Source organism: Carcharodon carcharias, chromosome 1 (assembly GCF_017639515.1).
Source record: "Carcharodon carcharias isolate sCarCar2 chromosome 1, sCarCar2.pri, whole genome shotgun sequence".
In the NCBI taxonomy this organism is placed as follows: Eukaryota; Metazoa; Chordata; class Chondrichthyes; order Lamniformes; family Lamnidae; genus Carcharodon; species Carcharodon carcharias.
Window position 1 is genome coordinate 226,343,666 of NC_054467.1, and position 12,191 is coordinate 226,355,856.

The window sequence follows — 12,191 nt, forward strand, 5'->3', positions numbered from 1 at the left end:
GTTTGGGGGCCAATTGTCTCAGAATTGGTGCATTATAGCACGAGTTTGACACCATTCAGAAAAACGCAGCCCACCTGAATGGCACCCCATCCACCACTTTAAACAATCACTCCTTCTAGCACTGGCACAGAGGCAGCAGTGTGTACCGTCTACAAGCTACACTACAGGAACTCGACAACGTTCCTTCAACTGCACCTGCCAAATTCATGACCTCTAACGTCTAGAGGGAAAAGGGCACGAGGACCACGGGAATACCACTTGCAAGTTACTCTCACACACCACGAGGCATACCTAAAAATGAGGTGTCAACCTGGTGAAGCAACAACACATGGCCACATGTGTGCCAAACAGCGAAAGTAGCAGGTGATAGACAGAGCTAAGCGATCCCACAACCAACAAGTCAGGCCTAAGCTTCGCAGTCCTGCCACATCCAGTCGTGAATGGTGGTGGACAATTAAACAACTAACAAGAGGAGGAGGAGACTCCACAAATATCCCCATCCACATTGATGGGGGTTAACTTGCAGGTTGAGTCGGCAGTTAGGAAGGCAAATGCAATGTTGGCATTTATTTCGAGAGGACTAGAATATAAAAGCAGGGATGTGCTGCTGAGGCTTTTTAAGGCTCTGGTCAGATCACATTTAGAATATTGTGAGCAATTTTGGGCCCCGTATCTCAGGAAGGATGTGCTGGCCCTGGAGAGGGTCCAGAGCAGGTTCATGAGAACGATCACAGGAATGAAAGGCTTAACATATGAGGAATGTTTGAGGACTCTAGGTCTATACTTGATGGGAGTTTAGAAGCATGAGGGGGGATCTGATTGAAACTTACAGAATACTGAAAGGCCTGGATAGAGTGGACATGGGGAAGATGTTTCCATTAGTAGGAGAGACTAGGATCCAAGGGCACAGCCTCAGAGTAAAGGGAAGACCTTTTAGAACAGAGATGAGGAGAAACTTCTTTAGCCAGAGAGTGGTGAATCTATGGAATTCATTGCCACAGAAGGCTGTGGAGGTCAGGTCCATTGAGTGTATTTAAGACCGAGATAGATAGGGTCTTGATTGGTATGGGGATCAAAGGTTACGGGGAGAAGGCGGGAGAATGAGGTTGAGAAACTTATCAGCCATGATTGAATGGCTGAGCAGACTCGATGGGCCGAATGGCCTAATTTCAGCTCCTCTGTCTTATGATCTTATGGGAGCCTAGCACATCAGTGTAAAAGACCAGGTTGAAGCACTTGCAGTCTTCTTCAGCCAAAAGTGTCGAGTGAATGAACCATTTTGGACTCCTCCTGAGGTCCCCAGCCTCACAGATGCCAGTCTTCAGCCAATACGATTCACTCCTCATGATATCAAGAAACAGCTGAAGGCACTGGATACTGCAAAGGCTAAGGTCCCTGACAATATTCCAGCAATAGTACTAAAGACTTGTGCTCCGGAGCTTGCTGCGCCCCTAACCATGCTGCTCCAGTACAGCTACAACATTGGCACCTAACCGAGAATGTGGAAAATTGCGTAGGTATGTCCTGTCCATAAAAAGCAGGACAAATCCAGCCTGGCCAATTACCGCCCCACCAGTCTACTCTTGGTCGTCAGCAAAGTGATGGAAGGGGCTATCAAACAGCACCTACTCAGAAACAACCTGCTCACTGACGCTCAGTTGGGTTCCACCAGAGCCACTCAGTTCACGACCTCATTATAAGCCCTAGTCCAAACATGAATAAAAGAGCTGAACTTAGGAAGTGAGGTGAGTGACTGCCTTTGATATCAAGACAGCATTTGACCGAGTGTGGCATCAAGGAACCCTAGTAAAACTAGAGTCAATGGAAATCTCCAGTGGTTGGAGTCATACCTAGCACAATGGAAGATAGTTGTGGTTGTTGGAGGTCAGTCATCTCAGCTCCAGGACATCACTGCAGGAATTCTTCAGGACAGTGTCCATGGCCCAACCAGCTTCAGCTGCTTCATCAATGATCTTCCCTCCATCATAAAGTCAGAAATGGGGATGTTCACTGATGATTGCATAATGTTCAGCACCTTTCAAGACTCATCAGATACTGAAGCAGTCCATACCAAATATGCAGCAACACCTGGACAACATTCAAGCTTGAGCTGATAAGTGGCAAGTGATATTCATGCCACACAAGTGCCAGGCAATGACCATCTCCTACAAGAGAGAATCCAACCATCTTCCCATGACATTCGTTGGCATTAACATCACTGAATCCCCCTACTATCAACATCCAGGGGGTTATCATTGACCAGAAACAGAACTGGACCAGCCATATAAGCCATATAAACCTGCAAGAGCAGATCAGAGGCTGGGAATTCTGTGACAAGTACCTCACCTCCTGACTCCCCAGAGCCTATCCACCATCTACAAAGCACAAGTCAGGAGTGTGATGGAATACTCTCCACTTGCCTGGGTGAGTGCAGCTCCAACAATACTCAAAAAGCTTGACTCCATCCGGGACAAAGCAGCCCACTTGATTGGCATCCCATCCACCACCTTCAACCCTGCACCACCAATGCACAATGGCAGCAGGGTGTACTATCTACAAGAAGCACTGCAGGAACTCACCAAGACTCCTTTAACACCTTCCAAACCCGCAACCTCTACCACTTAGAAGGACAAGGGCAGCAGGTGCATGGGAACACCACCACCTACAAGTTCCCCTTCAAACCACACAACATCCTGACTTGGAAATATATTGCCATTCCTACACGGTCGCTGGGTGAAAATCCTGGAACTTCCTCCCAAGCACTATGGGTGTACCTACACCACATGGACTGCAGCGATTCAAGGCGGAGGCTCACCACCACCTTCACAAGGGCAGCTGGGGATGGGCAATGAATGCTGGCCTAGCCAGCAACACCTATGTCCTGTGAAAGAATTTTAAAAATTGAAACTATATCACTGTTTCTTCCCTGTTGGTGGGTCAAAATCCTGGGACCACCTCCCTAACAGTACTGTGGGTGTACCTACCACATGAACTGCAGCAGTTCTAGACAATGGCTCACTGCCAACTTCTCAAGGGCAATTAGGGATGAGAAATAAATACTGGCCTTGCCAGCAACGCCCACATCACATGAATAAAGAACGAGACATATTAAATAGCTTTAGGTATAGCAACAGGGTGTGGGAAGTCAATGTTAGAATAATCAGATTCTGGGTAGCGCAGACTTGAGAGGCTGAATGACTTTTTTAAAATGACTGTACTTCATGTTTTATGCTGTAAACTGCATAAACTTATGAACTTTACAGCCATTAGAGAAAGGAAGATTTGGTCTCAGAGCTGGTTTCAAATCTCAGGCCTTGAGCTGAAAGGGCAGTCTACTATCAGAATTATTTTTAAATTCACAGGGATTTCCAAGCAGGTAGAGATCATTACTCAATCATTTTTTTTTGATGGATGAGGACTAGCAACACTCTTAAAGGGTAACTCATATCTCATTACTTTTCGTTAAATTTCAGCTTAGTCCATTTACAGACAACTTTCGACAGCTGCATTTTAAAAGGAGTACAGACTCAGATAAGTTAACATACGAAACAGGAGCAGGAGTAGGCCAATTGGCCCCTCGAGCTGGCTCCGCCATTCAATAAGATCCTGGCTGATCTGTTTGTGCTTCACGTTCCACATTCCCATCTACCCCCAATAACCTTTGATTCCCTTGCCTAACAAAAAGCTATCTACCTCCGCCTTAAAAGTATTCAGTGACCCCACTTCCGCTGCCTTCTGAGGCAGAGTGTTCCAAAGTCGCACAACCCTCAGGAAAAAATTTCTCCTCATCTCTGTCTTATAAGGGTGACCCCTAATTTTAAAACAGTGCCCCATAGTTCTGGACTTACCTACAAGAGGAAACATCCTTTCGACATCTATCTTGTCAAGACCATTCAGGATCTTATATACTTCAATCAAGTCACCCCTCACACTTCTAAACAAGCCCAGCCTGTCTGACCTTTCCTCATAAGACAACCCATTCATTCCAGTTATCAATCTAGTAAACCTCCTCTGAATCACCTCCAATGCATTTACATGCTTCCTTAAATAAGGAGACCAAAACTGCGCACAGTATTCGAAATGTGGTCTCACCAATGCCCTCCATAACTGAAGCATAACATCCTTACTTCGATGTTCAATTCCTCTCATAATAAAGGATAGCATTCCATTAGCCTTCCTAATTACTTGCTGTACCTGCATACTAACTTTTCGTGGCTCATGCACTAGTATACCTAGATACCTCTGAACCTTGGAATTCTGGAGTCGTTCTCTGTTAAGTAATGTTCTGCCTTTTTGTTCTTCCTGCCAAAGTGAACAACTTCCCATTTTCCCGTATTATACTCAATCTGCCAGATTTTTGCCTACTCACTCACTCAAACCACATATCAGGCACCATAGCATACTGGTTATGTTACTGGACTAGTAACCCAGAAACCTGGACTAATAATCCAGAGGCACAAGTTCAAATCCTACCACCGCAGTTGAGAGATTTAATTTGGTTAATGAAATGAATCTGGAATAAAAAGCTCATATCAGTATTGGTGACCATGAAACTGCCAGATTGTCATAAAAACCCAGCTGGTTCACTAATGCTCTTTATGGAGGGAAACCTGCCATCCTTGTCTGGTCTGGCCCATATGTGACACTAGACCCACTGCAATGCTGTTTAACTAAGTGTCCTCTGAAATGGCGTAGGAATTGCTCGTATCCACACAGACTTCAGCAGTTGAGGAAGGCAGTTCACCACTGCCTCAAGGGCAATTAAGGATGAGGGAATAATCGTTGGCCCTGCCATAATGCCTGTATCCCATGAATAAATTAAAATAACAAATATAAAAACTGGGTCACAGTAAGTGAAACTTTGAGTAGATACATAATGAAATTAAGAGGCAGCAAATCACACAATTTGAGTCAAAATGGTGAAAAAAATAAAACTCAGTTAAATAAACATACAATGGAAAACATTTTAAAAAACAAATAGCAAATATATTGGAAGCAGATGGATTTCAAAGAAACCAAACCAGTCATGTCCTGACAATTTAAAACATATATATATATATAAATGTTCTCATACCTTGAAACTAAAAATCACTGAGCTTGAATCACACTTGTAATTCAATTCAGCAACTTGTATTTATATCGAGCACAGAAGGGTCATAGAACATTATAGCACAGAAAAGGACCAAGGACCACTCAGTCCATCAGGCCTGATACAGCCTTTAATGTAGTTAAAGAAACCCAAGGACAAGAGCATAATCATGCAAAACATTTTACTCTGGGCCACATAAGGATATATTAGGATGGATAATTAAAAGCTCATAGATGTAGGTTTTAAAGACCATTTTAAAAGAGGAGAGGTTTAAAGGTTTAGGGAGGTAATTCCAGAGTTTAAGACTTTAAGGTACAGCCATCAACAGTAGGGTGAAGGAAATAAGAGGTCAGAGGAAGGAGTGAACACAGACAACTCAGAAGGTTATAGGACAGGTGGAGGTGACATAAATAGAGAGGGGCAAGGCCCTGGAAGGACTGGAACACAAGAGTGACAGTTTTAAATAGGAGGAATTCACGACTGGGATTCAATGTAGGTTAGTTGGTGAGAGTTAGGATATGGACATAACTGCACATAACATTGAATCTAACTATTACCAAGCTCCGCAAACAAATCAGGGAAGATATGTGGTGCGATTCCCTATCTGTGCCAAATTAGCTGATCTCAAGCAGTGAGACCAATAGAAATGACATCAGACCCAGTTTTAGGAAATAAAAGTAATGACTTTGTACATTAGGCAAGGACAGGATTGGGCTTGGTTCTGATGTTTGAGGTCAAATTCCATGCCAACATTCATTCTCAAGGCCATGAACAATGATCCCTGGGGAGAGATAGGGGTTAACCAACCCTTATGGAACTGTACCAAGCAAGGAGTCAACACCTTCAGAAAAAGGGGTGGAGAAACAGCAATGAAAATAAAGGAACACCAGCTGTTCAACACTCACTTTTCCAGAGACTTTTCCAGAACGATGGCCTCAGTCAGTTTCTTCATCAGGTCACTAATTACAAGTGTCTGACTTCTGTTCTCAGCTGCTGTCCGGTCAGAGGTCAAATCATTTATTGCAAGCACAAAACTAAAAAGAGAGAGGAAAAAATTAAGCAATCAAGAGGAACATGTTGTAAAGCAGCTGAACAAACCAGGAAATTCTCAGATTCAGGTTTCTGGTTCCTAATCACAGTCTGTGATGAAAATGTTTATGTGCGGATTGGATCGGAGAACAGATCAGGTTAGTCTGTTATGCCCCAAAATTAAACAGCTTGTCAGCACTCACTATTTAAGATCACATATTAAGAGCAATGAGTGGGACTAATGAGTGGGACTAATGAGTTGAATGGTCTCCTTCTTCTCAGTATGTCAATTATTTTATGATGCTAATTTAGTATGGTATTGGAATGCTGGTAGAACCATACCTCTACAACAGTCTCCACTACAGAAGGAATAAATTAGAAATGAAACATTAGTAGACTGTGTTCCAAGTGTGGACCACTTATTCTGCCTTCTCTCCAATCCCATTGGCCACTGGTTCTGATGAAAGGTCATTGATCTGAAAGGTTAACTGTTTCCCTCCACAGATGTTGCCTGACCTGCTGAGTATTTCCCGCATTTTCTGTTCTTACCCACTGGCCTAAAGTCTGATCTATTTGGAAACCATTGGCAGACTTAGTTTTAAGCACTATTTGCACACAGCTAACTTTGAGTTCAACAATAGCTGGCAGGGATATTCTGTCTATGGTCACCCAAAGTTCTTGATGAACTTTTCTGACAAGCTGATTTCTTTTCCCCCTCTGCTGATCAATGTATCTGCCAGTCTAGTCTCCCAGTATGGAGATCAACAAGAGCTTCGAGTAATTCTCTTGGGAGAGAAATCAGGATTTTACTTGTTTCATTCAGAGCATGAAGTGGCCAAGGTTGTCTTCTCAATCCCTCACCAACAGGTAAAAACAGACTAAATCCACTCAAAGAGGACAGGATGGTCTCAGAGCAGCCATACTTGGAGGCTGGGACAGTTTAGTCCAAGAAGCATAAGCAATGTAGGGGACAGGCAAAAATAAATGAAAGCAGCACAGGGGAAAATTAGAAGTTAAGAGAAAATAATTAGGAGAAAATAATTAAAATATTCCAATAATTAGAAACTTGGGTGACGTCCTAGTCCTTTTCAAAGCACGTGAATGAATTCAAGCGCTCCTTTCTGATACTGCAGTTGAAACAATTAATTTATTAATTCTGAGAATTGAACTCCCCTGTTCATGTCACCCAGAAAATGGACACACCACAGATACAAAATGGCACTGAAACAGGCAATTGAACCCAGGAATTTAAATAGGGAAAGATTTTAAACTAGATGTTGATGTCCACTCAGGAGATAAAGCAAGATCAGTTAATCAAATGCCAGGCATCACTCTGAACTGTTTGTAAAGTAGAACGAGTAGCATATGGCATTAGAGCAGGACATACTACCTGTTGCATATGCCTTTAAGCAAGCAGCATGTCATTATAATACAAAGGTGTTCGGCAGAGCAAGGGTTAATATGGGACTGGAGAATAGTACCGTCCACAGTATTATGTATCAAGTCACATGATAGTAGACCTTGGGAGTAGAGTCTGGAAAGAACCATCATGGATGCAGCACCCATGCATGACAGTACCTGGAATATGTGCATAGTTATAGGTCAACAATAAATGGTTTATGTTTAAACATATAAGTCTCAAGACCTCTTAGTGAGAGACCAAACCAAACCTTTACAACATGGTGAACAGTGGTGGCAATTAAACGAAGAATCCAGCACTTCAAGCAGCTAAATGAATGAACCCAGAAGAACCCCAAGGTTTGAGAAACTAAAGAAACTGAAGAAACAGAAGGCTGACCTGGGAGTCGTATGCCTACATTGAAGACACAGTTGGAGATTGCATAAGAAGAAAAATTGAAGACACAGTTGGAGCAAAGGCAAAGGTAAAAAAACCATAATGGGAGTTATGTACAGGCCTATGAACAGTAGTCAGGATGTGGGGCACAAGATACACCAGAAGACAGAAAAGGCATGTAAGAAAGGCAAGGTTACAGTGATCATGGGAGAGTTCAATATGCAGGTAGACTGGGAAAATCAGGTTGGTAGTGGATCCCAAGCAAAGGAATTTGTGTAATGTCTACAAGATGGCTTTTTGGAGCAGCTTGTGGTGGAGCCCACTAGGGAACAGGCAATTCTAGATTTAGTGATGTGTAATGAGGCAGGTTTGATAAGGCAGCTTAAGGTGAAGGAACCGTTAGGAGGAAGTGACATGATAGAATTTACCCTGCAATTTGAGAGGGAAAAGCTGGAATCAGATGTAATGGTATTACAGTTGAATAAAGGCAACTACAGAGGCATGAGGGAGGAGCTGGCCAGAATTGACTGGGAGATGAGCCTAGTAGGAAAGACAGTGGAACAGCAATGGCAGGAGTTTCTAGGAGTAATTTGGGAGACACAGCAAAAATTCATCCCTAGGAAAAAGAAGCATACTAAAGGGAGGATGAGGCAACCATGGCTGACAAGGGAAGTCAGGGATAGCATAAAAGCTAAAGAGAAAGCATACAATGCGGCGAAGAGCAGTGGGAAACCAGGGGATTGGCAAGTCTACAAAGAACAACAGAGGACAACTAAAAAAGAAATAAGGAGGGAGAAGATTAAATATGAGGTTAAACTAGCTAGTAATATAAAAGAAGATTGCAAGAGTTTTTTAGATATATAAAGGGTAGGGGAGAGGCAAAAGTGGACATTGGGCCACTGGAAAATGACGCTGGAGATGTAGTGGGGAACAAAGAAACGGCGGAGGAACTGAATAGGAACTTTGCGTCAGTCTTCACGGCAGAAGACACAAGTGACATCCCCAAGACAGTCGGGAGGGCAGAGGTGAGTATGGTGGTCATTACCAAGGAGAAGGTGCTAGGAAAACTGAAAGGTCTGAAGGTGGATAAATCACCTGGACCAGATGGATTACACCCCAGAGTTCTGAAGGAGATAACTGAAGAGATAGTGGAGGCGTTAATGGTGATCTTTCAGGAATCACTGGAATCAGGGAGGGTTCCAGAGGACTGGAAAATCGCTAATGTAACCCCCCTGTTTAAGAAGGGAGTGAGGCAAAAGACAGGAAATTACAGGCCTGACCTCGGTCGTTGGTAAGATTTTAGAGTCCAGTATTAAGGATGAGATTTCAGAATACTTGGAAGTGCATGGTATAATAGGGCAAAGTGAGCATGGTTTCATCAAGGGGAGGTCATGCCTGACAAATCTGTTAGAATTCTTTGAGGAGGGAACGAGTAGGTTACACAAAGGAGAGCCAATGGATACTATCTACTTGGACTTCCAGAAGACCTTTGACAAAGTACTGCACAGGAGGCTGCTCAGTAAAATAAGAGCCCATGGTGTTAGAGGCAAGGTACTAGCATAGATAGAAGATTGGCTGTCTGGCAGGAGGCAGAGAGTGGGGATAAGGGGGTCCTTCTCAGGATGGCAGCCGGTGACTAGTGGAGTTCCGCAGGGGTCAGTGTAGGAACCACAACTTTTCACTTTATACATTAATGATCTAGATGAAGGAACTGAGGGCATCCTGGCTAAGTTTGCAGATGATACAAAGATAGGTGGAGGGACAGGTAGTATTGAGGAGGCTGGGAGGCTGCAGAAGGATTTGGACAGGTTAGGAGAATGGGCAAAGTAGTGGCAGATGGAATACAACGTGGGGAAGTGTGAGGTCATGCACTTTGGTAGGAAGAATAGAGGCATGGACTATTTTCTAAATGAGGAAAGAATTCAGAAATCTGGAGTGCAAAGGGACTTGGGAGTCCTAGTCCAGGATTCTCTTAAGGTTAACTTGCAGGTTGAGTTGGCAGTTAGGAAGGCAAATGCAATGTTGGCATTTATTTCGAGAGGACTAAAATATAAAAGCAGGGATGTGCTGCTGAGGCTTTATAAGGCTCTGGTCAGATCACATTTAGAATATTGTGAGCAATTTTGGGTCCTGTATCTCAGGAAGGATGTGCTGGCCCTGGAGAGGGTCCAGAGCAGGTTCACGAGAACGATCACAGGAATGAAAGGCTTAACATATGAGGAACGTTTGAGGACTCTGGGTCTATACTCGATGGGAGTTTAGAAGGATGAGGGGGGAATCTGACTGAAACTTACAGAATACCGAAAGGCCTGGATAGAGTGGACATGGGTCCATTAGTAGGAGAGACCAGGACCCAAGGGCACAGCCTCAGAGTAAAGGGAAGACTTTTTAGAACAGAGATGAGGAGAAACTTCTTTAGCCAGAGAGTGGGGAATCTATGGAATTCATTGCCACAGAAGGCTGTGGAGGTCAGGTCATTAAGACTGAGATAGATAGGTTCTTGATTGGTAAGGGGATCAAAGGTTACGGGGAGAAGATGGGAGAATGGGGTTAAGAAACTTATCAGCCATGATTGAATGACGGAGCAGGCTCGATGCGCCAATTAGCCTAATTTCAGCTCCTATGTCTTATGGACTTATGGTCTATTCCCTGAATAGAAAGCTCTATTACAAACATGGAAGCTGAAGGACCCTACCAAAGCATGTGGAGGTCCATTACCAGACCTGATTCCAAAAGGCAGTCAAGGAACCTGGCCTGATCGTTTAAAAAAGGCTGTGCAAATTTCAAAACAAGAGAAAAGGGAAAAGGCTGACAGAAGAAGAATCCACTGTAAGGAAGAATCCACTGTGTAGATGTAGAGAAGCGCCTGAGTGAGGCAGAGTCCACAGACCTGGACAAATCACAAGAAGGGTGAGCAAAATACAAAAATAAAGCTGTACTTACAATTTTAAAATAGGTGGCAGTCTCAGGGCTCAGCATATCCAATGGACAGCTGGGGGAAAGCTGCAATGCCAGCTGGCACAATAACACGAGGTGGCCAAGTTGAGGTTTAAAAAAAATTAAACAAGGAACGGCAGGCAGAGTAAAGAAAAACCTACAGTTTAAAAGGAAAAAAACCCCTTTACTGTTGAGTCCCTGGCTTCATGGTTTAAAAAAGGCTCCTGCAGAGTCAACAGTCTTAAAGTTAACAGTCATTTGGTAGTGCAGAACTTGAGTATTGCTGAAAAAAGAGACATGTCTTAATTTTTTCCTCTTGCACTCATCAGGACACTTCGCAAGAATGCCAATACAAGGGGAAAACAACAATTTTTACTATACATGATGAGAGTGCTGATTGGTTGGCAAGTGGCGTTGCCATGCAGAATGCACCAGTGATGGTGGCTGAAGTTAACTGCCAAGCATTGTCTAAAATTTAAAACCAGGCAGCTTGACCCTGATTGGCCAAGGCATTGCCCTGAGGAATGATTCAGCAAATGGCTGTTACTTATTTTGTGACAGACCGGGTATAGACCATACCCAAACAGCCAACACTTGCAAAACTCAAAACTCAGTGTCTAACATTAGATGTGATTCCGCGACTGGAAAACATTTGCTAAATAATCCTCAATGTGCTAAAAATTTAGCTGACGACCAATTTAAGATTGTCCGTCGGTCTCGCAGTTTGGCGCATGTGTGTATACTGGAAGCTACAAATATTAATATACAGGGCCCTATTCTTTGCAGACAGTACACATATTGCACCATTTTCAGCTAAACAAAATAAGTGACAGCCATTCGCTGACTCATTCCTCAGGGCAATGCCTTGACCAGAGTCAAGCTGCCTGGTTTAAATTTCAAATAATGCTTGGCAGTTCACTGTCAGACACCATCACTGGTGGCAATCCCTCTACCAATCAGAGTCCATTTGCCAACCAATCAGCACTCTCTTCACGTACAGTATAAATAGTTGTTTTCCCCTTATATTGATATTCTTGCCAAGTGTCCTGAAGAGTGCAAGACGAAAAGCTGAAATATGTTCCTTTTTCAGCAATACTTTGTCTTAAGGCTTTTTTTTAAAACTCACAATCGCTGAGGGATCCTGCCAATTCAAAAAAGCCCAGGAAAATCACAGAGCGAAAACTGACAGCTGCAGCACCATCCTGAAGTGAAAAAAATGGTTACTGCATAGATAGTCTTAAAGAGGCAACAACATTTAAAGCAATAGCTACAAGAGAAAAAAAGCCATGGATAGAAATTAAGGACTACCAGACCCACTTTGTTTAAGGCAAGGGCTAAACC

At 43.3% G+C, this 12,191-nt stretch overlaps 1 protein-coding gene across 2 annotated transcripts in view; it reads right to left on the bottom strand.

The window, feature by feature from the left end:
- haus1 (HAUS augmin-like complex, subunit 1) overlaps positions 1-12,191 on the bottom strand; it is a 52,733-nt gene that overhangs the window by 24,961 nt on the left and 15,581 nt on the right. For both annotated transcript variants that reach the window (XM_041191494.1, XM_041191501.1), the window contains exon 4: positions 5,995-6,123. In XM_041191494.1, the coding sequence (XP_041047428.1) occupies positions 5,995-6,123 (129 nt within the window). The remainder of the gene's footprint in view (positions 1-5,994; positions 6,124-12,191) is intronic.